Raw genomic sequence first — 25,052 nt, 5'->3', positions numbered from 1 at the left:
GCAAAAATTTCTGGTGCTAAGCGAGACAGTTGTTAAGTGATTTTTTTGCTCCATTTTACAACTTTCTTTGCCACCGTTGTTAGGTGAATCACTGCAGTTGTTAACTTAGTAACATGGTTGTTAGGTGAATCTGGCTTCCCCATTGACTTTGCTGGTCAGAAGGTCGTAAAGGGGGAACTGCATGATCCAGGGATACCGTCATAAATATGAGTCAATTGACAAGTGTTTTAATTTTGATCATGTGACCATGAGGATACTGCAATGGTAGTAAGTGTGAAAAATAGTGCTTAGCACTAGCACTTAGATTTATATACTGCTTCACAGTGCTTTATGGCCCCCTCTAAGCGGTTTACAGAGTCAGCATCTTACCCCAACAATCTGGGTCCTCATTTGACTGACTTTGGAAGGGTGGAAGTCAATCTTGAGTCGGTGAGAATCGAATTGCTGGCAGTCGGCAGAGTTAGCCTGCAATACTGCATACTAACCATTGTGCACTATGGAAGGATGAGAGGGAGGGAGGGAGGGAGGGAGGGGAAGCAATAGCACTTAGACTTATATACCACTTTGCAGTGCTTTACAGCCCTCTCTAAGTGGTTTACAAAGTCAGCATCTCGCCCCCAACAATGGGTCTTCATTTTACCGACCTCAGAAGGATGGAAGGTGCTGAGTCAACCCTGAGATGGTCAGGATCGAATTGCAATATTGCCCTCTAACCACTGTGCCACCACGGCTCTCAAAAAATGGTCATAAGTCACTTTTTTCAGTGCCGTTGTAACTTCATATGGTCACTAAACCGACTACCTGTACGTTAATTGCATGAAATTCAAGAGTTGATCTGTGGCACTTATAACCTTTTCCCCTTCATCTCCTTTGCAAGCTTGTTCCAAAGATAAAATCGGTGATCAATTCATATGTGTCAAGTTGTGATCATGGAAGGAAGGACGGCCTGGGTGATATAAAATTCCACCGCCTGGCTAAACTAGCGAGAGACATGGGGGGGGAGTTTCCTCCTTTTTGCCACATGATTATATTTGTTGGCTTGCTATAAATAATGGAAATATATTTATTTAAAGCTATCCCTTGCGGAGGCCCAGAGCATGAATCAATAAACATAATGACATCATGATGTCACAAGAATATCCAATTTAACTAAAAGCAAACACACAGAGAAAGCAATAATGGCAGTATAAATGGGAGTTGAAAGTTTTTCTGAAGCTGATGGCTTCTTCCAGATGTATTCAACAGATGTATTCAGCATTTCCAAGCACTTTCATCAAGGCAGAAAATCTGGATCTGTGTTTCTCAACCTTGGCCATTTTAAAACACATAGACTTCAATTCCCAGAATTCCCCAGCCAACCAAGCAAGTCACAACATGCTGGCCGAAAGGATACATTCCCTTTATATTTTTTTAAAAAGCAGCATCTAATTTTTATGCTTTCTTAACATTGATTTTAGAATCAATTTTGACGGCTTATATTTTAGTTAAAATTAGAAGCCCCTCAGAGAGGGCTGCTAATAGCAGAGTTGATTAAATAAGCTTTCTAAGATAATAAGACACAAATGTGCAAATATAGCTAAAAGTTTATACATACTGTGTACATCAACGTCAAAGAAAAATAACATACATGAGGAATATATAAAGCAAAACAACCCATCGTTTGCAGTCCATAATGGAAGAAAAAGGCCCCTTTTCACACAGAAGTATTTGTAGTTTTATAATGTCCAGAAAATATCAACAGTCAAGACGGGTGAGTGGAATAAAAGCAGAAAAAGAAATCTTGTATTTCTCTAGTAATGGGTGTGATGGATCCATCAGTCTGCTGTCTTCCTCATGTATTGGACTACAATGCCTCTTATTCTCCAAAGCAACACGGGGATGGGGTGAGGGTGGGAAGGAATCTTGTTAAAGAGAGGTCCAAACTAGAAGTAAGGAGACATTTTCTGATAGTGAGAACAATTAATCAGTGGAATAACTCCCCTTCAGAAGTTGTGGGTGCTCCAACACAGGAGGTTTTCAGAAGTAGATAGGACAACCATTTGACTGGGATCCGGCCTTGAGCAGGAGGTTGGACTAGTCTAGTAGACTTCCAAGACCCCTTCCAGCCCTATGAATCCATGTTCTGTGTTCCTCACCTGTCACCTATGAATTCCTAATCCACATGAGTTTCCTAAACTGAACTTGGAAGTGTTAAAGTTTTGAAATGCATCTGAGGGACTACCGAAGACTGAGGTAGCTCCTCCGTGGAGGAAGCCATCTCCTTTCTGTATTTGCTCCTAAATGAGGTGCCGCTGTCTTCAAATAGGGTTCTCCTGAATGCAGCCCTTATGTTGTAAAGAGTCAGCTTTCGGTGGAAGTCGATGCCCATGAAAAAGTAAAGGATAGGGTTGGCACAGCTGTTGAGATAGGCCAGGAAGGAAGAGAGCGGGAGGCCGATAGAAAGTCCTAGGCCTTTCACTTCGGCCAACTTGAGGAGGAGGAAGATGTGGTATGGTGCCCAGCAGAGGAAGAACGTGACCACAAGAACCAGGATGACCCGGAAGGGTTTCTTGGAACGGATGGAAGCCCGCCGTCTCCTCAGCACCACGACAATGATGCCATAGCAGACCACAATGATGGCAAAGGGGGCCAAGAACCCACAAATCAGTCTCAACATATAGATAACCAGCTTGGCAGTTTCATTTCCCTCCAGGGCAAAGGAGCACTTGGTCTTGTTAGACTTGTCAGTTTTTATGCCACGGTAGTGGTAGAAAGGAGTACTTGTGGCAATGGCCAAGAACCAAGCTCCGATGGCAGCGACCCATGCCAAGCGGCTGTCCCGGTGTCTTTTGGTCCATATTGGGTAGGCTACGCAAGTTGCCCGGTCTATGCTGATGGCAGCTAAGAGGAAGACGCTGCCGAACATGTTGAGATACTTGATGAAGCTGTTGGCTTTGCATAGGAAGCTTCCGAAGGGCCACCCATTATCAAAAGCATTCTTCAAGAGGGGCACAATCCGGGTGATTGAGAAGAGAAAGTCAGCCAGGGCCAGGTTGAAGAACCAGACACAGCTGATGGTCCGTGAGGTCTGATGGGCTGTGATCCAAAGCACAGCTCCGTTGCCCAGGGAACCAAGCAGAAAAAGAACAGCGTAGAAGAAGATCTGAAGCGTGTCCATGAGCCGGCTCACATCCAACTTGGCACCTGAAGATGATGGCAAGGATGCATTGGAAATGCACGGAGCGGTGAAATTAACATTCATGATGCAACAGGACTCTACAGAATGGGAGGATTAAGAAATCAGGTGGTCCTTCACCAGTCAACAAAACCTGGAAAAGGAGAATCAATGTTTTAGGAAGTGTCCTTTTTTTTAAATCATTTTTTTCCTGTCTTACTACTCTTATAGTCTAGTTTTGCGTCTTCCAATACATTAAAGTCTCCTACAACACAAATATTTGGATACTTCGTTTCTAATATCTACTTATGTAACTTTTGGTAAAAAAAATTATTCTTGCTTTATTATTCGGCGCATATATTATGTCAACTCATAAACTATTTCTATGGTCTTTTTAGAGCTCCCAACAGAAATAGAGGGGGAAGGGGTTTTTTTGAAAGATCAGTGCGGCAGCTTGGAAAGCGAAAGTGCATTCCATAAATAGTTTTCAAAGATAGTAACTAGGTGACTGAAGTTTCTGCCATGCAAAATTCTAACTGGAGAACATGATTGATGACTCTTGGCTATGGATGTGTCTCATTGGAGGATCAAGGGTGTGTGGGGGGGAAACCAGGATCAAGGGTGACAATGAATTATGTGTCTCAGAGTTGGCTACACCCAGGCAATGCCAGACGTGTTAACTCCCAATAAATCCTTTGGAAGTTTTGGAAGTTTGGCTCGAGACTCATGATTTAATTGGGGTAACTGCTGGAATCCTGATATATTGCTATCAAAAATATCTGTTTTTGATTCATCTGTCAGCCAAAGCCTTGATCAATCTTGATTCAGATTCAGGGCTACCTAGCTGTGGCAGCCCTGTATCGAATGGAGAGTTGAATTGGAAACGCTGACATTATTGCTATTTCCACCATTAAAATCCTTCCTTCTTCATCTGCATATGTTTGTTTGGAGTTTATTGTTTCCTTAATATATAGAGATAACCCCTCTTTTCTTTTGCTATGCTGATGAAAAATATAATTTCCCAATTTTGGGACATTCCATTAATTTACAGTGCTGTCTTTGTTTTATATATGAGTTTCTTGCAGGTGAATTATATCTCTTTTTAACTTTTGTAATTGTGTAAAAAAATTTCCCCTTTTATGGGGAAATTCAGTCCATTTATATTTATTGACAACATTTCACTTTATCTCTCCTTCTCCTTTATTTATGTATAGGTTTTATTCTCCTAGTTGTTCTTGTCTGTCTTTGTTCTTTTACCCTTGGTCCTTCTTGATCTGCCTTTTCTGTTTCTCCTTCTTCCGGTCGTATATTTCTCTCTTCTACTGTTGATTCCTCCTGTCCTTTATATTCCAATTCTCCTCTTGTTTCCTTTCCCTCAGGTGTGGCAATATGGCTATCCCAGAGGGAATTTTAGTTGGCTGGAATGATAAAAGATACAGACTGGACTCGATAGATAAGGCAACAGAATTTTATGATAATCATATCGACACAAATGAGAATCAATGTTATTTGATTTACAATTTCGGCAACAGCAAGCCAAGATATATATATAGGCCATGCATGTTCCCTCCCATGTGGTGCTCCCCAAATTCATCACTAGATGGTAGAATTTCAGCATCTCTAATCCAACAATTGGATGAACTAGTGACAAAGGAACTTTTGCCAAGCTCAGGGGAATCACCAGACATGGTCAAAAGGAGGAAGGAAGAAGGAGGGGTGTGTGTGCTATCTTCCTCTGTACCCTATGGAAATATAGGGTACTTCTGCATTTCCCAGGGGTTCAAAGAATGAAACTGCTGACGGTGCGAGCAGATGGTTTCGGATAGTGGCAGCTTCTCCAAAGTCAGAAATTTCAAATCAAAGGTCAGAGGGTGATTAGGAATTCTTGGGGAGCAGATGACTTACATTGTAGGGATGGGGTTGAATGTCCAGCTGTAGCACCCAATGCTTCTAAACACTTCTGTAATATTTATCTACCATTTTAATAGGGCTGCCCATCTCACCAAGTGTTTCAGGGCTACGTACAATAATAAATTAAAACAATAAATATATTAAAGCACTCATTATTAATATATATATATATATATTTAAAAACTAGAAATCCCAAGAGAGAAGAATGTGAACTTTAGCACTGGAGCTATCTCAAGATCATACCAGTTCTCTGAAATTCTCAGATTTAGCCAGTTCTTGAAAGTCTTCTGGTATATTAACAGGGATGGAGCTCACCTCACTTTAAGGAAGAGAATGTCTCATAAGGCAGGCACCATGGCAAAAAAAGACCATCCCCTGGGACCCCCAGATATAATTTCCTAACAAAAAGGACCTGCACCTCAGATCTAATGGACAGACATATGCAGTGGTGGGATTCATTCAGCCAGTTCACACCACTTTGAGAGAACCGGTTGTTAACTTTCTGAGCAGTTTGGTGAACTGGCTGTTGGAAGAAATCATCAGGGCAGAGAACCAGTTGTTTAAATTATTTGAATCCCACCACTGGACATATGTTAGGCCAATGTCAGGTGTTAGATATAATATTAGACAAGTGTCTTCATAGATCCAGGGTCTGCTCCTATACTTAAGTATTTTTAATTATCAAAGATCTTCCATTCTTTTTTTTAAGGTTGGGAAGTGAACCCAGGTAGAGAAAAATCTGTAGAATTTTTCAGTCATCCAGGTCAAGTCTTTGACTGACTTTTAGCTATACAATTTGGGATGAACACCCCTTTGAATGGTATGGGAGTAGGAATGGATTTCCAGAGGAAAAATTGCAGGCTACGGGAACCAGGGGCACCACTTGGGTGAGGGCACAGATAAACCTCCAAGTGCTTCAACGACCCTCTAAAAGGATGCAAACGACCAGCCGTCTGAAAGGAATTACAATCCTTCCATTCCCCACTATCCTATCAGAGCTGAAGATGCTTTTTGGATGAGAAGCAAAACGTCTTCAAAAGTAAAAACAAGAAAGTCCAGTTGCTTCCTGGAAAAAGGCACCTTTGGGTCAGGTAGGGAAAGTTAAGTAATACTTTAGTTGACTTCGGAATTTCTAGTTCTTTGGTAAAATATCTTCCAATTAAACTACTTGAACACCTTGTGAAGAGAAATGCCCCATATTTTTGTGTACATTGCACAATGGGATGGTGCCACCAAGCTCCAGCATTCCCACAAGTACGCCGATATTAGAAAGTGTACACCTAGTTCTAATCAAACTGTTTTCCAATCCAGTCCAGCTGCTAAAGTCAAGTCAGCAAATCACACTGGACTACAACTTGTCTGGTTATCACAATCACATACTTCGTAATCACAACCACAAGACGACAAACTTCATTCTTGGATGGCTATAAAACTGGTGAAACATGACAAGAGCAGAACCCATCTCTTGAGACAAATCAAATCAAAACGCACCCACCCCAAATTTTGACAGTCTAGAAACAATGTAGACAAGGACAAAACTGTTGTTGTTCTGGAATTCTTACAGTTCCCCCCAAAAGGTGGGGTGTCCTGGATTAAACCCTGAAATTACCTGTTTTAGGCTGCAGGAATTACGTCTTCTGTATTCTCTGGGCTCCCTTTACAAGAAAATGCAGATTTCTAGGCTGCCGCTTAGTTTCTCTGCCTGGCTGTGATTTTGGACCTCATCCAAAGTCAAGATTAACTCCTGCCGAAAAGAGGAACTTGAAGAAAACCTCTTCCTGCTGGATGCGATCATGCAGAATCTCTTCACTGTTGAAGGTTTGTCCCCTGACCAGGACAATTGTGTCTATGCCAGGCTGGGAAAAATGAGGGGAAGCATCATCGCAATTGCCAATTCTGCAGAACCAAGAATGCTCCTGAAATATTTCCCCTAGAACCAAGGGGACTAAGAGTCGAAAAATGTTGTCGGAAGGAAGCTTTTGAGAGGAGTGCCTTTTAATAAGGGAGGGCTGCTCTTGTGGTGGCTTAAATGGAATTCACTCGACATACGTCATGTGCATGGATCGAGCAGGGTGGTTGGGGTGTGAAAAGCCACTCTGCAGCCACCACAAAAAGTCAAGCCTCTGCTCAAGTGTCTTTGTTGGGTTCCTTCTGATTTATTTCTGAGGAACAGCATGATTTCCCGAACGTCCGTGATTCAAGAGAGCCCTTTCACATATTCCGGGCTCCAACTTTCCAAAACAAGTGTGTCACTCACAACCTCTGGCAAGCCATGCAGAGCCTATAGAACCCGTTGCCTTTATCTTGGAAGCTTCAAGAATGGTTGGAGATGGTCTCACCTGCCCCAACGCTTCAAGACTTGCTGAGTCTTCAGACTCTGTCACCTCCTCTGAAAAAGAACCACCGGGAAAGTCCTTGCAATCTGCTGATGTGGCTTGAAATTGGGAATGACTGATTGATGTTCCTCAGGCTGCTCTTCAGCCATCTAAACGAGTTGCATCTTGTTGCTGGAGAGTCAAGGGTTGGGCGAACAAGTTCTCCTGATCTCTCAACTCAAAGCAACTTATTGGCGGGGCTCACATGTACAGGAGTGCCTCCATTAATTTGACTGTTTGGGTTGAAGGGAGGTGCTTTAGATCCAAATGTTCCTGGTTCTAGCTCGCCTTCAGCCACAAGAATGAATTTAGACCAGTCTCTCTGCATCTTGATGCCATCTTCAATTGCCAAGTGCCTGAATTGTGTGACCATGGGAGGGTGGGTAGTCGTAACTTCAGGAATGGGTTTTAAGTCATTTTTTCCCACTGTCATTAAGTGAAAAGTCTTAAGTTGAGGACTACCTATATATCAGCCCCTCCTCTAGCTTTCTAATCACCCAGATCCCACCTCAGCAGTGCCCCATGCAAGAAATTTCCTTCCTTCCTTCCTTCCTTCTGTCTCGTTCATTCATTCTTTTTCTTCCTTCCTTCCTTCCTTCTGTCTCTTTCATACTTTCTTTTCCTTCCTTCCTTCTTTCCTTCATTCTGTCTCTTTCCTTCATTCTTTTCCTTCCTTCCTTCCATCTCTTTCATTCATTCTTTTCCTTCCTTCCTTCCTTCCTTTCTTCCTTCCTTCCTTCCTTCCTTCTGTCTCTTTCATTCATTCTTTTTCTTCCTTCCTTCCTTTCTTCTGTCTTTCATACTTTCTTTTCCTTCCTTCCTTCTTTCCTTCATTCTACCTCTTTCCTTCTGTCTCTTTCATTCATTCTTTTCCTTCCTTCCTTCCTTCTGTCTCTTTCATACTTCCTTTTCCTTCCTTCTTTCCTTCCTTCCTTCCTCCCTCCCTTCTTTCCTTCCTTCCTTCCTCCCTCCCTCCTTTCTTCCTTTCTTCCTTCCATCTTTTCATTCATTCTTTTCCTTCCTTCCTTCTGTTTCTTTCATACTTTCTTTTTCTTCCTTCCTTCCTTTTTTCCTTCATTCTGTTTCTTTTATTCTTTCTTTTTCTTCCTTCCTTCCTTCCTCCTCAGGGCTCCTAATTTTTCTCAGAATACATCTACTGTATCCATAGAGAAACTGTTCTTGGACAGATTTTATTTGATTTCCATGGGTAAGCTATCTTGAAAAGTAAAAAGTAAACATAATCTCAAAGAGTGAGACATGGTTTTAGAGTCTTACGTGTAAATGCTCACATATGACATGCTATAAATTTTTTCACCAATGCGGTGGATTTATTATTTGGAACCCTGACATTTACTGGGTACAGCTGTTGACCACAAAGAAGCAGAATGCAGAAAAGCAAACATTTATTGTACAAATTGTCCAAATGAAATAAAATGTATTTGCTGCTTCGTTCCATGAAAATGGATCGGATAAGTGACAACAGCCCTCTTCAAGTCCTAAGAGTAATGTGTATTGCTTTTGTCTAGACCAGCGGGAGGGAAACTTTTATCACTTATGGACTTCAACTCCCAGAATTCCAGAGTGAGCCATAAAAGGTTCACCATCCCTGGCCTACTGGTTTTTCAGTTGTGGGGGAAATCAATTTTTGACTTGAATGGGACTGTTTAATATACAAATGTTCTCCTATATCAGCCTTGCTATCTGAGGAATTCTGGGAGTTGAAGTCCATACATCTTCAAGCTGCCAAAGTGGAAAAATATTAATCTTGACAAATCTCGGAAAGAGCCATTCCCTATGTTGTTTAGGATTTTTGTCTTAATGAAAGTGAATGCTTGTCTATGTGTTAAAAAAGTTTGTTCTTAAGTAATTTTGGTAGTCAAGAGTTTTCCCTTAGGAAAACTTAGGGAAATGTCTACTAAGAAATTACTAGACAATTTCCGATCTACTCATCTGGGGAAAGATAGCATTTAAAGTTTAGCTTTTATTCCCTTGACACCATGACCAAGCCACCCACGTTGTTAACTTGATCTAATTTATTCCAAATATATCTTATTATTTATTTTTATACTACAGGCAGCCAACCCAGCTCTGTCTGTTGGGTGCAGGTCAAGTGGATGGAAAAAATGAAAGATTTTAATTCTTTCTTTCAAGAAAATAACTACGATACCTTCTTCAACTAAGTAAGGAAGATAGAAGAAAGACACACAACTGAAGAACCGCATATGATAGTCATGCACAATCTGAGAATGACTAACAGTAACCTCCCCCACACAGCCCTATATATAGACAAACAACGGGCTTAACAAGGTTGTGTAGTGTTTCTTTTGTGCAAGAGTAGTCTGTATCCTCTATCCCACGCCTCCATTTTTCTTTCCTTCCTCTTCTCCAATTCCCTTTTCTACACTGTAGGTCTTGGTCAACCTCAGACAAAACATGGTCTTAATATTATGTAAGAAAATCTGTAGTTATTGAAAGACGTTTTCTCCTTAAAGAAAAACCCCTACCTCTGTTATTTTTCCCTCAGTTTAATCATTTCACTGTATTGGACTCCAAATTGTAGTCAGTAGATGAGTGGCCATTAAGAAATTTGGAACCAGATTTTTATTTATATTTGCTAATCTTGGCTCGCTAAGCCAAAGCAAGCTTTAAGAAAGCTAGGTTTTTGCCACCTAATGACTGCTCTGTATGTGGTAAAATCTGACATGTCCAGAAATCCCTTGAAATTCTCTTTCTTTGAGCAATATTTCAGACGGACCTCCCACCATCTAACTGTGGAGGAACAGGGTGAATTTACACTTGAAAGAAACTTGTAGGCCTGTCCTAGACTTGGTGATGCTGCAATGAACAAAGCCAGAAATTCCTTCATTAAGCTACCAGGTCTTTGTCTTCTGGCTCTGTGTTCCTCAACCTTGACCACTTGAAGAGGTGTGGACTTCAACTCCCAGAATTCCCCAGCCAGCCATACTAGCTGCGGAATTCTGAGAATTGAAGTCCACACCTCTTCAAGTGGCCATGGTTGAGAAAAACTGTCCTAGCTCATCAAAGATTGATGGTTTTAGAAGGTAGCACCTCATTCCCTTTGATCTCTCCACTAGGATTCCTTCTAGAACACTGCTGGACAGGAACCCTTATCTCTTCTTTCAAACCTCACATACGGTATTTCAATCAGAGTGGTCAATGTCTGGAATACTCTACCCGACTCTATAGTTTCTTCGCCAAACCCCAAAAACTTTAACCTTAGACTGTCTACTATTGACCTCACCCCTTTCCTAAGAGGTCTGTAGGGGCGTGCATAAGCGCACCAACGTGCCTACCATCCCTGTCCTATTGTTTCTTTTATTTTTATTTTATTTTTCTTATATGTACCCATTTCATGTATTCATAACTATGTATACACTTATACTTATTATCTTGTAAACAATTGACAAATAAATAAAATAAATAAAATAAATAAATCTCAGGTTACCCTCCTTCCTTCCTTGTTTTCTTGTTGTGCAAAACAAGAAAAAATACTACGGTATTATACAGATCTCTCTCCTTGTTTTGCCTCGTAGCATGAAAATGGCAAATAATAACAGTGGTGAGCAACAAGAAGCAACACAAACACACACACACACATGCACAAACACACACCCCTGCAAATTTCCTAAGCAAGGCACTTTGTTCAGCCATGTTGCAATCTCTTTATTTGTTAATATCTTTCCAAGTCCAGTTTTCCTTGAAAATTATTACTTTGGCAAGAGTCACAATTAAAACTCTTTACAAACAGGAACAAAATAAACCGAATGAATAATAACAGCACCAGATGTGTTTAAACTTTTGGGATTTGATTTGTTCCTGCTTTGGAACAACAAGGAAGGGGGGTGGATCGGTGGGATTTCTGCTGAGATTCAGTAGTTGGGTTCATACAACACATCCTTCACCCAAGTGAACTAAGTACAATTTCTAGGTTCATGTAACATGCTATAACCAAATGAATAAACTGTATTATGGCTTAATACAATGACCTGGTTCATTATAACATTCTAAGACAATGGATGGAAAGAAACGCACAAACAACCCTCATTTGAGTTTAGTCCAGGGTGTTGTGTGAACTTAGCCAAAACTTCAATCTTTGTCTTATCCCTTGATTTGGTGTTCTATTGCTTTGATCTCAGTTTATGGAGCAGATGTTTGCTGTTTGGCTCCAGGTTCAATTCAGTAAGAGAAGGTAAAACTTGAAATCTATCTCCCCTGCAAATGTTGAAAACAAACATGTCTTGTGTGTGCAAATTATGGTATGTACTTAAAATTGCAGTCTTAAAAGGTTTGGTTTCCTATTTTGCACAATTTGTCTTGTGAGGGTTATAGTTTGATTCATTTTATTCACTCACTGAAGTCAGGTTAGATCCTCTTGAAAAAGTAAAGAGCTACATATATTGATTTTTGACGTTCATAGCTCTACTCCAGCATTTCAGGATTAAAATCCAAATGTTAAATTTTAAAATCCAAGTTTAATGAAAGTTAAAATTCAAGTGGCAACAGCCCACCTAACTCTACACTCTCTTCCTTGTGTAAGGTCTCAACCGATACACTTCCATCACCTACCAAAATGAGGTGGACCAGTTGCTTTCGTGGTGTGGAGACAATAACTTGGTCCTTAACACCAATAAAACCAAGGAGCTTATAGTGGACTATAAAAGGAACAGATCAGACATCCAGCCCTTGCTTATCAATGGAGACCAAGTGGAGCAAGTGGCCAGTTTTAAGTTTCTGGATGTTACCATAAAAGAGGACTTGACCTATTGCAGCCCTGGTCAAAAGGGCCGAGCAGAGATTATACTACCTGAGACTTCTCAGGGAACAACAACTGAATGGAAAACTGCTGGTGACCTTCTACTGCTGCACCATAGAGAGTATCTTAACTTATTGCACCTGTGTAGAGTTTGCCAATTGCACCAGGGCAGATAGGACAGCGCTCCAGAGGATCATTGGTTGCCCTCTCCCCTCTTTGGAAGAGCTTTATAGCTCCCACTGCCTTAAGAAAGTTCAAAACATCCTCAAAGATCCATCTCATTCTGGGTACCCTTTTTTTTGAACTATTACCATCTGGCAGACGGTACAGGATAATAAAAACAAGGACAAATAGGCTGAAAAACAGCTTCTATCCCAGGGCAGTAGCTCTGTTGAATTCTGCTGTATAGTGCAGTGTTGGTCTGGTGTCAGGGATTTTCGGTTCTATGTGTGGAGAGTGAAGGACGTGTGTTTGCATTTATTTTCATGGTCATGGTCATGATGTGCACTGGAGATGGTGTTTGATTTCGTTGTACGAGGTGCAATGACAATAAACTAAACTAAACTAAACTAAACCTCCTGGGACTCAGGCACATTTTGGCATTCATGATTTCTAGAACACTTTGATAGGGTTAAGTCATTAGGGCCCACGCAAAAAGCTGATTTATTCACTGTTGTCGGTTTCACATCGTTAAGTAACAGCTTAAGTGCAACTGCATGCACCTTCTTTCTGACCTCCATCAAATCAAAATTTATGCCAACCACCAAAACTCTGGAAGTCTGATCAGCACAAAATCACATTAGAAGAGGAGGGCAGGAAAATAACCCCGTGCAAAAGAAATTTGACTTTGTTTTGGGGGAGAGCAAAATCAGGTTTCACTGCTCATAAACATGAGATGAATCATATAACAGAGCAGTGAAAAATAAAGTTACGGGTAGTTCTGGATTTAAGATCACAATTGAGACCAGATATTTTTTTTTTAACTGTTAAGTAAGGGCTTAAGTGCCTTATGCCCAATTTTACTCTTTTGGCCATGGCTGTTAAATGCAGATGTTAAATCACTGCAGATGTTTAATGAGCTGTCTAGTCATTAAGTGAATCTGGCTTCTCTCCTTCTCAGGAACCATCTGGGAGTGTCACAAATGATGATCCACTTCACCCTGGAATGCTGCAACTATTGCAAATATTTGCCCATTGCCAAGCGCCCGAATTTGGACCACATGACTTTTTGGATGCTGTGACAGTCATAAGTGCAAGGAATGGTTGAAGGACACTTGAAGGTTAACTTTGAACGATCACCCAAAGAAGGGCTGAAAGTCAAGGACTACCTGTTATAGAGAAGGCGCACCAAAGGAAAATTTATTTCCAATTACTCAAATGTCATAAATAGGACATTATTACGTCCAAAATGCCAGCTTCTCGAGAAGAGGCCTAGGACAGGCAGGTAAAACAGAATAACAGGACGATAGAGTCCAACCTCCGGTTTGGAGCGGGAGAGATCGTACCAAATGAGGCAAAGCTGTACGCGATAGGCTTTGATCTAGTGAAGAAAAAAAAAGGAGAGGGGGAGAGGGTTGAATGTCAACTCACTCCTTGGTTCACCTTCACAGACACAAGCCAAGGAGCAGAAAAGTCACCAGGGCTGAGCCCTGCAAGCCTGTCACACCTCCCTTCGGCCCACCAACATGTCTTTCTTCAACATTCACGGAAGGGACCACCTTCCTATTTTGAACAACGGTGTTGTTCTCATCCTCTTCGTGACTGTGGTCGTGGTCGTGGTCGTGGCCGTGGTCATGGCTGTGGTCCTTCTGAGGGCCACCCACCGACGGGCTCACACCAAGAGAACGGGCGAGCTTGCCGGAAGTGGAAGCCGCCGCCGTGGCTGCGTTGATCCGGACGTATGTTGAAGGGGTAGTGACGGTTGCGTTCTTGGTCTCTTGAGCAGGCAGGAAGGCCAGCCTTGGGATGGAGGTGGAGAAGTGTGTTTTGTTGGAGAGGTTCGTGTTGCAGAGATTCCCTGAGCAACAGGAGCCCGAGAGGGTGATGGCAGGACTCCCTTTCCTGACCTTGGTACAGTCGCCATCTTGAACACATCCTTTGATGGGTTTGGTCAGTGAAAAGTTCCCTGGAAAAGAGGAGAAGAAGAAACTTTGAGGCAGATGTCCTCCTTCAAGGATTACAGTTTTGGTCCAAAGGGTTATTTCTCCTCCCTCCCCTCCAGCCCCATTCCAAATCAAGTACGCTTTGTGTCCAGAACCAAGGGCTTTTTCTGAGGTCGAGGTCAACAAAACAATGCATTGTGTTTAATCTTTGTTAAAAAGTCAAGAATGCGAATAGTTGGTCAAATCTCTCTTCCCAACAGCTCTGGAGCAATTTTGTAACTCTTTTTGAAAAACAAGAAGGAAGGATGTATCTCTGGCAGAGAAATATAAATGCTGTGTTGTTTTTTTAAAAAAACAAATAAGTAGAAAGTTTTTTTTTTTTAAAAAATGGCATAATTATAGTTCTTAAAAGTTTGCCATTCTCTGAGCAAGACTGAATGCTCTCTTTTAACTTCTGCTTCTATCCCTTTTTACTATATATTGGAGAACGTGATTTCCTACACGATTAGAAAATAATTTTTATTTCAGCTGGGCTATGATGGCCTTCACTCAGGGGACACTGATCCTTTACTCATCCTCTTAGCTCCATTAATCCATTCTTCCCACTCCTTTCCTAGGAAAGGAAGAAATCCAACATATTTAAGGGCCCACAGTCGGTCTCCGGAATCCCAAGACAGCCAAATTAGTCACATTTTTTTTAATGACCTTCAGAGGTCTCACCTGCTTTCATGGTGACATTGCCATGGAAACAACCCCGGAAATTATCATAACACTTGACAATGGTAGAATTGTCTGTTGTGCAGTTGTCTCCCTCACAGCTGTAGCATTCCACTCCGTTGGGAATCTGCGCACTCACGTTATCTGGAGATAGAGCCATTAAAAAAGGGGGGGGAAATAGCATTATGAAGGATGGAAAAGATATGAACTTTACATTGGATGAATTCCAGAAGAAGCACTTGAACTGCGTTGGGCCAGGCGTATTTATAATTTTTTCTTAAACCTAGCACCAAGATTAGCCTAAAGAGGCTTTTGAAACCAGTCCTAAATTTAAATAGACTGCCTCTGTTAGTTATTGATTCAGCTGTACTCCACATTTCCTTCCCCAGAAAGAGACCTAAGAAAACAAAACCATTACAAGCATTGCACACTAGGCAAAAAAAGCTCTTAGCCTGAGAACACAAAGGCATGGCTGAAGAAACACCTTGGCCTTTTTGTTCTAGGTTAACTGGCTTTGTGGTTATTGTAAGTTTTACACAAAGCATTGTAACCATTGTTTGCAGGCCTCGGGATGACAAAAGACAAATATTCCCTGAAGGTGAGCTCATTTCTATGGCAACACATCAATGTAATTTTCTGTGGCTATCTAGATGAGTGTTTCTAAACTTTGACAATGTTAAGATGCATGGACTTCAACTCCCAGAATTCTCCAGCCAGCCTGTATTTTTTTTTTCATTACTGTATTTTTTCCTCACAGTAATTCCCCATTATTGCTATTATTGCTGTGTTGTTTTTATTATTATCATGATTATATTTTTATTCTACCCTTTTATATATAATTTAAGACAGTGAACATATCTGAGACTTCTGCCTTCTATTTTCCCACAGCAGCTCACAGAGTTGAACTGAGATAGACTGGCCCAAAATCACCCAGCCGGCTTTCATGCCTACGGGAGACCTAGAATGTATTCTATTTACAATTTACTTAATTTACAAGCTGGGGATAATCCATATTTGGAAAGTTCCAGTTTATTAAGGACTATCCTCTTTTAATGACCCCATAATCCCTTGTGGGATAGAATCGGGGCAACCGAATGGAGCTGAGCGTTTACTGGCCAGATGCCTTTCCTGTCACCAATGCGGAGTTTTTTTCCCCCAAGCAAAGATATGCTCATGTGCCCAAAGAGAGATATCTGTCTCGACCTAAGATTGAACTCACAGCCTTCTGATTGTGAGGCGAGAGCTTCACCTCTAGGCCACTGCACCAATCCTCCCAGCTTATTAAATATTCTGTGAAAATATTCTGTGAAAATATTCCACTATTCCGCAGGGACATAGTAGTGGATAAAACTAACAATCTTCTTTAAAGAAAAAAAAAATCATCATTCTTATGTGGGCTGGGGTTTACCCATGGGTTGTAGCTGCAGTTCTTTCATGTCCAGTTTAATGTTGCAGAGGCTTGTGTTGCACTGATGCAGCTGAGAGAAGGCCAGGATGCCATGCACTTCCACCGCCTTGTCGTTGGTTCCTGGCATGCCCAGCCCGCAACCCTTTTCGCCAACAGAGAATTTCCCGTGACCTGAAAGAGCAAAGAGGTTACAGAGGAAGATAAGATGGCTTAGAACCAAAGATGGCGCCTTTAAGACCTTGTGGACTTCAACTCCCAGAATTCCCCAGCCAGCCACAAAAAGCATTTGCTGTCTGATGTGGGGCGGGGGTGGGGGAGAAGGAAGTCGGGGGTACCAGCTGTTATAAGTTGATCATGGAATGTGTGCGAATGTTGCTTCTTCTCTCCATGTGTGGCACCTTCTCTCCAGAATTTGTAGCCTCCCACCCTTCTGTCCTTATCCAAGTTAATTTGTTGGACTTAGTTAAGAGCCATGAATGTACTGTCAACTCGTAAATCATTCCTATGCCTATTTCCGAGGTGCCATAAGAAGGAGGGGGGAGGCCTGAAGGAGCAGTGTTGCAGATGAAGGCCAGAAGCACATTCCACACTTATCTTGTGGAGATTGTAGCCTAGGATACTGGATCTTCTGCCCATGAAAATCTTTCATTGGAGAGCATAATTGATGACACCCAGCCCAGTGTTTCATTGGAGAATCTGATATATGACACACCCAGGGGGGTGGGGTGGGTGGGAAAAAGGGTCATTGGTGATAGTAAATTATGTGTCTCAGAGTTGGCTTCATACTGGTTAGTGCTGGACATATTGCTCCTAATGAATCTTTTGAATTCTTTTGAAGCTTGGCTCGAGGCTCATGATTCAGTTAGGGCAATCGATGGAACCCTGACACGTACAGGCGCTGGGAAATTCAGCAAGCCAGGGAGGCTGCAAAGAGTCTCCAATATTCATCACCAGCTTATTGACAATCAGGGACGTGGAAAGGGACCCTCAAAATGAAAGCAAAAATATAGGTAGCCCTCAACTTACAACAGTTCGATTAGTAACAAAAATTACCGCAGCGCTGAAATAAGTGACTAATGACCATTTTTCACACTTATGACCGTTGCAGCATCCCCATGGTCACCTGACCAACATTTTGGATGCTTGGCAATTGACTCATATTTATGACAGTTGCAGGACCCTCTAGGTCATGTGACCTTCTGGCCAGCTAAGTCAATGGGGAATTCAGATCCACTTAACAACCGTTAGCAGTTGCAGTGATTCTCTTAACAACTGTGGCAATAAAGGTAGAAAAATCGGGCAAAACCCAGTTAACAGCTGTCTCGCTTAGCAACAGAAATTTGGGGCTCAGTTGTGGTAGTAAATCAAGGACTACCAGTATTTATTTTTACTGAATTTATATGCCACCCATTCTCACTATTGGTGAGACTATTCTACTGACTCAACCCTGGCCAAGGGAGAAAAGCATCAGAGAAACCAAAAAAAATCAAAGTTTTGCACTTGCAGAACTAAAGAAGGAATCCAAAACATCCCCCTTTGGGCCAGAAAAAGCATTTGTAGCTACTCACTCCATTCCACAGCAGCCACGGTTTCCACGCAAACATGGACATTGCTTGGGCAGGTCAGCTTTTTCATCTGCTGCTGACTGCAACCACCATCTCCCAAGTCCACACAGCTGTGGCATTCCAGAGCCAAGGCACCTGTATAGGGCAGATGTCCAAAATGAGAAAAACCCAATTAAAAGAGTGAAATTATACTGATGTAGACCAGAGGTGTCCAACCTTAGCAACTTTAAGGCCTGTGGACTTCAACTCCCAGAATTCCACAGCCAATTGGCTGTGGAATTCTGGGAGTTGAAGTCCACAGGCCTTAAAGTTGCCAAGGTCGGACACCCCTGATGTAGATTTTCATGGGAAACATCAATGAAGCCGAGATGAACTGTGGGGTAAGGACCACAGCCAAATTTCCTTTCGTTCGGGCGGCCATTCTCTTTCTCCGCTCATCACAACTTTATTAAATGAGGGATATTTGATTTCAGAAGTTGCGGGTCTCCAACATTGGAGGTTTTAAAGAAGAGATTAGATAAACATTTGTCTGAAATGGGATAGGCTTTCTTGTTTAAGCAGGACTAGAAGACTTTCTCAAAAACTTTGGCCACCTCGTGAGAAGGAAGGACTCCCTGGAAAAGAGCCTTATGCTGGGAAAGATTGAGGACAATAGAAGAAGAAGGAAGGGACGGCAGAGAATGAGGTGGCTGGATGGAGTCACTGAAGCAGTCGGTGTGAGCTTAAAGGGACTCCAGAAGATGGTAGAGGACAGGAAGGCCTGGAGGAACGTTGTCCATGGGGTCACGATGGGTCGGACATGACTTCACAACTAACAACAACAACAGAAGACTTCCAAGGTCTCTTCCAATTCTGTTATTCTGTTTTCACTAGGACTCCTGAATAGCTCTGAGATTGAAATTATAAGGAAAAAGATAAGATAAATTGTATGTTGTGAAAGAGCACCTTATTTCGTTGTTCTCAGGTTTCTGAGTACAATGAGTACAATGACAATAAATTTATCTTATCTTATCTTATCTTATCTTATCTTATCTTATCTTATCTTATCTTATCTTGAAAAAGACCATCTGTGATCTGATCGCAAGATCACATCCAAATGAAGCCTCTAAAGGAAGCAGAGAAATGTTTTCAATGGCTGATTGATTTGGTCGTAGGCTAATCACACTGCACAAGTGAAATTACCCCTAAAGAAAACTCAGGGCTCCGTTTCTTTCGTGGTCTACTTTGCACAATGAATTTGCAAGCTGCCAGGCCCTGATGTTAGCATCTAAACCTGCATTTCGGATATTAGTAATTTGACAGTAGATGCTTAACCCACAAAGGACTCTCCCTGCGTTTTTTCCCCCCTCCTCCTGGGCATCTCCCCAATCCAACCTGGAAAATAATATTCTATTTCTCCCCTCCACTTGATGGCTCATCTGGTTTTGAATGCTTTTGGCTCTTCTTCCCAGGCATCTCCACCTGCTCCTACTTCTTTGCCTTAATCTGCAGGTCTCTGCTTTTTCATTATAGCCTCTCCTGCCCTGTTTTTCTCGTGCATCTCCTTCTCAGCTCTTTCATTCTCCACTCCTGTTCATCCAGGGTAGGCGATTTCACTAATCCTGGTGACCCCGCCCAAACGGAGTCTCATACGAATGTTTCCACCTGTGTGAGCACCTGAGGAACACGGCACCGTGTGTGTCCAACTGCATTCTCAGTTCGCTTGTTGTTGCTTTGTTGGAAGAGATAGCCATCTGGTTCAATTCCAAGCCAGGAGAAAGGCACTGGAGACAAAATGGAGGCTGGAAGCTGATTGGAAAGAGCGTCCATTTATTGATGAACAGAGAACCACATGTTTGTAGCTCTGGTGCAGCTGACCACATGGAATTGAGAGTGCGAGGAGGTATTTATACCTTCTCTTGGGCTTTGCCCTTGAACTTCCTGTTCCTGGGCAAGAACATGTTATCCTATTGGCTGTTGTCAGACTCCTATGGGGCCATGTACAAATCCTAGGTGTTTGTCTGAGCTAAGTTTGGTTGAAGTTTGAACTGCTGGGGGTGGTGCAATTGAGACGATGCAATGAAGAGGCTTTGGGCAATTCCTAGTGTAGCTGAGGACTAATCCTACCTTTGTTGGATTTTTGGTGAGGGCATGTTCCTCCATTTCTCATCTAGGGAAATATAACATTCTGCCTTTTTAATATTTCTCAAAATATTAAAGAATATTCATTCTTCTAGGTGAGGGTGCTAACTTTCTACAGCTGCTTCTTCAGAATTTTTTTAAACAGAATGAAGTAGCTTTCATTAATAGAATAATGGATTGATTCATGTCATCCAAATTAAAGCTAATTTAGCAGGACACTTCTGTGCACCCCATTTTCCCCCACTCCCTTATTCTTTGAAAGACGCATTGAATGACAATCCACAGATCTTAACATGCTAAAACCAGGCACAAATGTTGCTCTCCTACCTCAGTGCTGGAAGTTCAAAAAATCTCCTCACCCTAACCCTTCACACAAAGGGGAAAATGTTCTATATTTAGGCAAGAAAAACCAAATGTGCAGGTATAGAAGAGGCAGCGCTTGGCTCAATAGGTGTAACTGAGAGAGGGATCTTGGAGTCCTAGTGGATGATCACTTGAATATGAGCCAGCCGTGTGCTGCAGCTGCCAAAAAAGCTAACACAGTCCTAGGCTGTATAAACAGAGGGATAGAATCAAGATCATGTGAAGTGGTAATACCACTTTATCATGCCTTGGTAAGACCACACTTGGAATACTACATCCCGTTTTGGTCACCACAATGTAAAAAAGTTGTTGAGGCTCTAGAAAGAGTGCAGAGAAGAGCAATGATTAGGGGATCTGAGGCTAAAACTTTTGAAAAACAATTGCAGGAATTGAGTATGTCTAGTTTAATGAAAAGAAGGACTAGAGGTGACATGATAGCAGTGGTCTAAGGAGCTGCCACAAAGAAGGTCAACCTGAAACATCTGCTTCCAAAACACCTGAAGACAGGACAAGAAGCAATGGATGGAAATTGAGCAAAGAGAGAACCAACCTAGCACTAAGAAACTTTCTGACAGTGAGAACAATCAACCAGTGGAATGTCTTGCCGCCTTCTGAAATTGTGGGAGCTCAATCACTGGAGGTTTTCAAGATGAGATTGAACAACCATTTGTCCGGAATTGTAGAAGGTGTCCTACTTGAACAGGAGGTTGGACTAGAAGACCTCCAAAGTCCCTTTCAACTCTTCTGTTATTCTGCTTGCCCTCTTCGTCCATGTCTTTACTCATGTCATATTTGTCTGCCCAAACGCAAATAAACAAATGAGTAAATAAGAGGAAGAAATCCTATCATTGGGAAGAAGCGATCCATCAGGCTGCCGCCTCTCTCCTTGAAAGACCTGTTAGGATGTCTGGAGGCTGAGGGCCAGGGAGCAGCTAGAGCTCTTACAAACGAGGAAGCAGGTCACCCACAGGCTTCCCACAGCTGCAGCAGTTCAAAGAAAGACCAGGTTTTCTGTGGTTTCCAATAAGCCACAAACATAGCCAGAAAGAATCAAACCAAAACAGTGTGGTGAGATCACCCAGGTGGAAAGCTCATTCTAGAACTGTGCAAAGATCATCCTTTTGGAAGTCGGGATACGGATACATCACACCAGAAGTAAGTTCTGGACAGGAAGCCGAATTAGATAACTCTAAAGTGGGTCATTGAAATGATTTTCCCAGTTGAGCTTTCTACCTTGAAAACGCCTGATCTCGTCTGATCTCGGAAACTAAGTTAGATGATTGTGTAACTTCGTTCACTCTGGAATTTCTGTTCTTGGCATAATGATGATTCTTTGCTGACAAAGCTACCGGTGAACTCTGTGTTGCGTAACCCTAAAAGAACTATCTATCCTCAGAAAAAAAAAGTCTTGAGAAGGAGGCCTTAGATTTGAAAGGACTCATTGATTCTGGTAGGGTCAAACCTCCTATGGAAGAGGTATCCTGTTTGAGGCAGGTATGAGTTAGAATATGTTTGGAATCCCCTTCTATTCAGCACTCATATTTTCTTGTTTTGAAGTTATCTTAATTTTATTTCTAAGCGCTCTTTCTAGTTTTTCAGAAACAATGGTTGAAAGTCCTAAAACAATATTTCTTCTAGCCTTTCTCCACATTTTGTAAAATATTGCATAGACACGTACACAGCAGGCTTATGTGAAATAGCTAGCTGTAATTGGCCATACTTGAGGCTTACCGGAGAAGAGGGAAAAACCTAAACCATAGTTCGTTTTGTTATTTATTATGGTTTTCTTTCCTTTTGGCCTTTGGGGTTAATTTTGGAACAGAATAAGGGCTTGACTATATAAAAAAAGCCACAATTTTTCCTCAGATGGTAAGATATTGCCTGTTGATCTGAGACTGCCAGCCTTGGCATGCATTAGAAGCCACAATGACATCATGTAGGTCAATTCTACAAATTATATCAATTCCAAAATTCTTGTCATTTGTACAATGACCTCATGGCATTTGTGATGTCATCCCGCTCTTGCCTTTGAGGGAATGGTTGGTTCTATCAACTCTTTATGAGGTGAAGAGAATGGAGGCCAAGATTCTGTTTCCTCAGATCTTCAGTGAGGTTCAGAGAGCTGTGGTAAAATCCTCTTCAGCTTCATAGGCTCAATGGATGACCTTTTCCTGATGGGTCTACCTACAGAAATGATCACTTGCTCAATGAGATTCATGGTTGCCATATCTCTCAGTCTTCCAATTGCTGGGGATAATGAGGAACCCGGATGCCTTTCTGGTTTTCCCAACTTGTATTGGGAAGAGACCAAAACCAGGTTGCCATATTGTGCACTCAGTCAAATAGAGTAGGAGTTTCCCACCCTCAACAGCTTTAAGTTGTGTGGACTTCAACTCCTAGTATACCCCAGGCAGACTGGCTGGCTGGCTGGGGAATACTGGGAGTTGAAGTCCACACTTCTTAAAACTGCTGAGGTGAAGAAACTCTGAAATAGAGTTACAGCTGTTGTTTTTCATCCTCCCTTTAAACAATTTAAACAAGTATACAATGGAACTGCCATATTGTCCAAAGAATGCTGAGAAGTACATGAAGGGAGTAAATGAAACCATGCCGTATGCCATAAAAACAAAATACATCGCTGAGTTGAATAATATAACTGTCCCTGCAATTTATCAGCCTGGCTTTTTCAGTTGCACATCTCAGCTCACAAGTAGACAATGGCCTCTATTATTTCATGATAGAAAAAAAGACAGAAAAAAAGAAAGGAGACTTCCTTTTGAAGGAAAGTTGTGATTAAGAGGGCCTGAATCAATTATTTGGGAAACTAATATCTAACCCTTTGAAAAACTGAAAGAATGCCTTTTATCCTTCAATCAATTGATAGGAATGCAGATATGCCTAGATGGTAGGTATGGTAGATAGATTAGATAGATAGATAGATAGATAGATAGATAGATAGATAGATAGATAGATAGATAGATAGATGATAGATAGATAGATAGACACAAACAGATATAGAGATAGAGACTGAGATAGAAACATAGATAAATAATAAGTAGATGTTACAGATAGATGATAGATAGACAAATGATAGAGACAGACAGACAAACATTTGCCACAAGAACTATCTTAGAGAAATGACATATAGCAATCTAAGATAATTTATTTATTTATTCAACTTGTATGGCTACCCATTCAAACAAATAACTCTGGGTAGTGGTGAACAATCAGAACATTAATTAAAACCAATTAAAAAGCCAGTACAATGAAGTAAATATATACTGCAGCGGACATAAATTTGCAACATCACGGCCTAAAAAATATCGCGTTGATCATTAGAGTCACCCTTTTGGCACTTCCATGTATTTATGCCAAGCAAACTTCTTTATTTGAACCTGGTATGGTTAATGCCCTGGAAAAAATCTTTCATTTAAAGATTTGTTTAGCTTCTGTGCTAGAATTTAGATTTATTATAAATAGGCTTAGCAATGAGCTGAAATGTTTAAGGACGGGCCTCTCATATTATATCCCCAATGCCTTCCTTATAACAGGATTTCAGGTAGATACACAAAGTACCATTCCTGAGAACTGAACCAAGACAGAGGTTTTCATCTCCTCATCCAAGCCTTTTCCAGATGCCACCCCTTGCCTTCCCAAGCATTCCTGGTCCCAACATGGCTTATCCTGAAGCTGTAGCAGTTGCCATACAATCTTCCATCTCCTACCTTTCATGAAAAGCGTCAAGGCCACCAGAAGGACAGATGGGCTCATCTTGAGTTGAAGGTAGGCACCCATCATTACGCCGTCCAAGTCCCAACCTTGCCTTGGTTCTTTTTTCTTTCCCTTTGCCGGTTTTGAGAACGTTCTGCTTCTATCAAGTCCTTAAAAGATCCAGCTTAAACATTAAATATAAGTCGATGGCTCGGGCAGGGCGTTCTTTCTCATTTCTCAGCCACACCCCCTTAGACTTGGCTGTTCAGCAGCTTCTTGCTTGGCTGCAGGGCTTTCTTCCATACCTCTCATCCCACTCTCTAACCCATCACTTCCCTTTCTCAGCACTTGGAGGCCACTTACTGGGGTGACACCCCTACCGGGAACTAGAACAGCCAGTTGATGGGTTTGTGTGTGTGTGTGTGTGTTTTGTTTCTTTTTACATTCTTCATCCAGGACTTTGAGGCAGGAGAGAACAGCAATTTAGAGGCAAGTCTGAACCTGGAGAAGCAAGAGATGGCAAAGATGACGGAAGACATGGAAAAGGAATTCTTCTTTTCTCCATCAAGTGAAACTATTTGGGAGGTCACGGCAGGGCTCTGCTTTGGTTGCCAGGGGGTAAACCTCATGTATATCCAAATACGGAGTTCCTAAGGCTTTTCTATCTTGTCAGAAGGAATACAGGTCTTCCCCTGTATTACATTTGTTTAGAGAACATTTGAAGGTACGACCACACGGGAAAAAAGGGACATGACCGTTTTTTCATACTTACGGCCATGGCAGCATCCCCAGAGTTGATGTGATCAACGTTTGAATGCTTGGCAACTGGTTCCTATCAGCAGTGGGATCCT

The 25,052-nt window shown here is 41.7% G+C and overlaps 2 protein-coding genes across 3 annotated transcripts; both read right to left on the bottom strand.

Annotated features, from left to right (window-relative positions):
- Window positions 1-1,568: 1,568 nt before the first annotated feature.
- Window positions 1,569-7,276, bottom strand: LOC113451412 (N-formyl peptide receptor 1-like). Of its 2 annotated transcripts, XM_087940039.1 has the most exons (3): window positions 6,675-7,276; window positions 4,412-4,572; window positions 1,569-3,308 (listed from the first exon to the last, which is right to left on the bottom strand). In XM_087940039.1, the coding sequence occupies exon 3, from the start codon at window positions 3,239-3,241 to the stop codon at window positions 2,171-2,173; it is 1,071 nt and encodes a 356-aa protein (XP_087796165.1). In that variant the 5' UTR covers window positions 3,242-3,308; window positions 4,412-4,572; window positions 6,675-7,276; the 3' UTR covers window positions 1,569-2,170. The 2 variants fall into 2 exon arrangements, with proteins under 2 accessions (XP_087796165.1, XP_026578582.1); XM_026722797.2 differs by lacking the exon at window positions 4,412-4,572.
- A 6,269-nt stretch (window positions 7,277-13,545) lies between these two features.
- Window positions 13,546-24,584, bottom strand: LOC113451417 (ly6/PLAUR domain-containing protein 3-like). Its single transcript, XM_026722803.2, has 5 exons — window positions 24,216-24,584; window positions 18,010-18,141; window positions 16,442-16,612; window positions 15,037-15,177; window positions 13,546-14,339 (listed from the first exon to the last, which is right to left on the bottom strand). Exons 1-5 carry the CDS (start codon window positions 24,286-24,288, stop codon window positions 13,819-13,821), a joined length of 1,038 nt encoding a protein of 345 aa, XP_026578588.1. The 5' UTR covers window positions 24,289-24,584; the 3' UTR covers window positions 13,546-13,818.
- Window positions 24,585-25,052: the final 468 nt, after the last annotated feature.

The sequence above is a fragment of the Pseudonaja textilis genome, chromosome 10, assembly GCF_049901715.1.
Source record: "Pseudonaja textilis isolate UNSWEBS1 chromosome 10, rPseTex1.2, whole genome shotgun sequence".
Taxonomy (NCBI): domain Eukaryota; kingdom Metazoa; phylum Chordata; class Lepidosauria; order Squamata; family Elapidae; genus Pseudonaja; species Pseudonaja textilis.
This window is presented reverse-complemented; position numbering and strand designations above follow the sequence as displayed.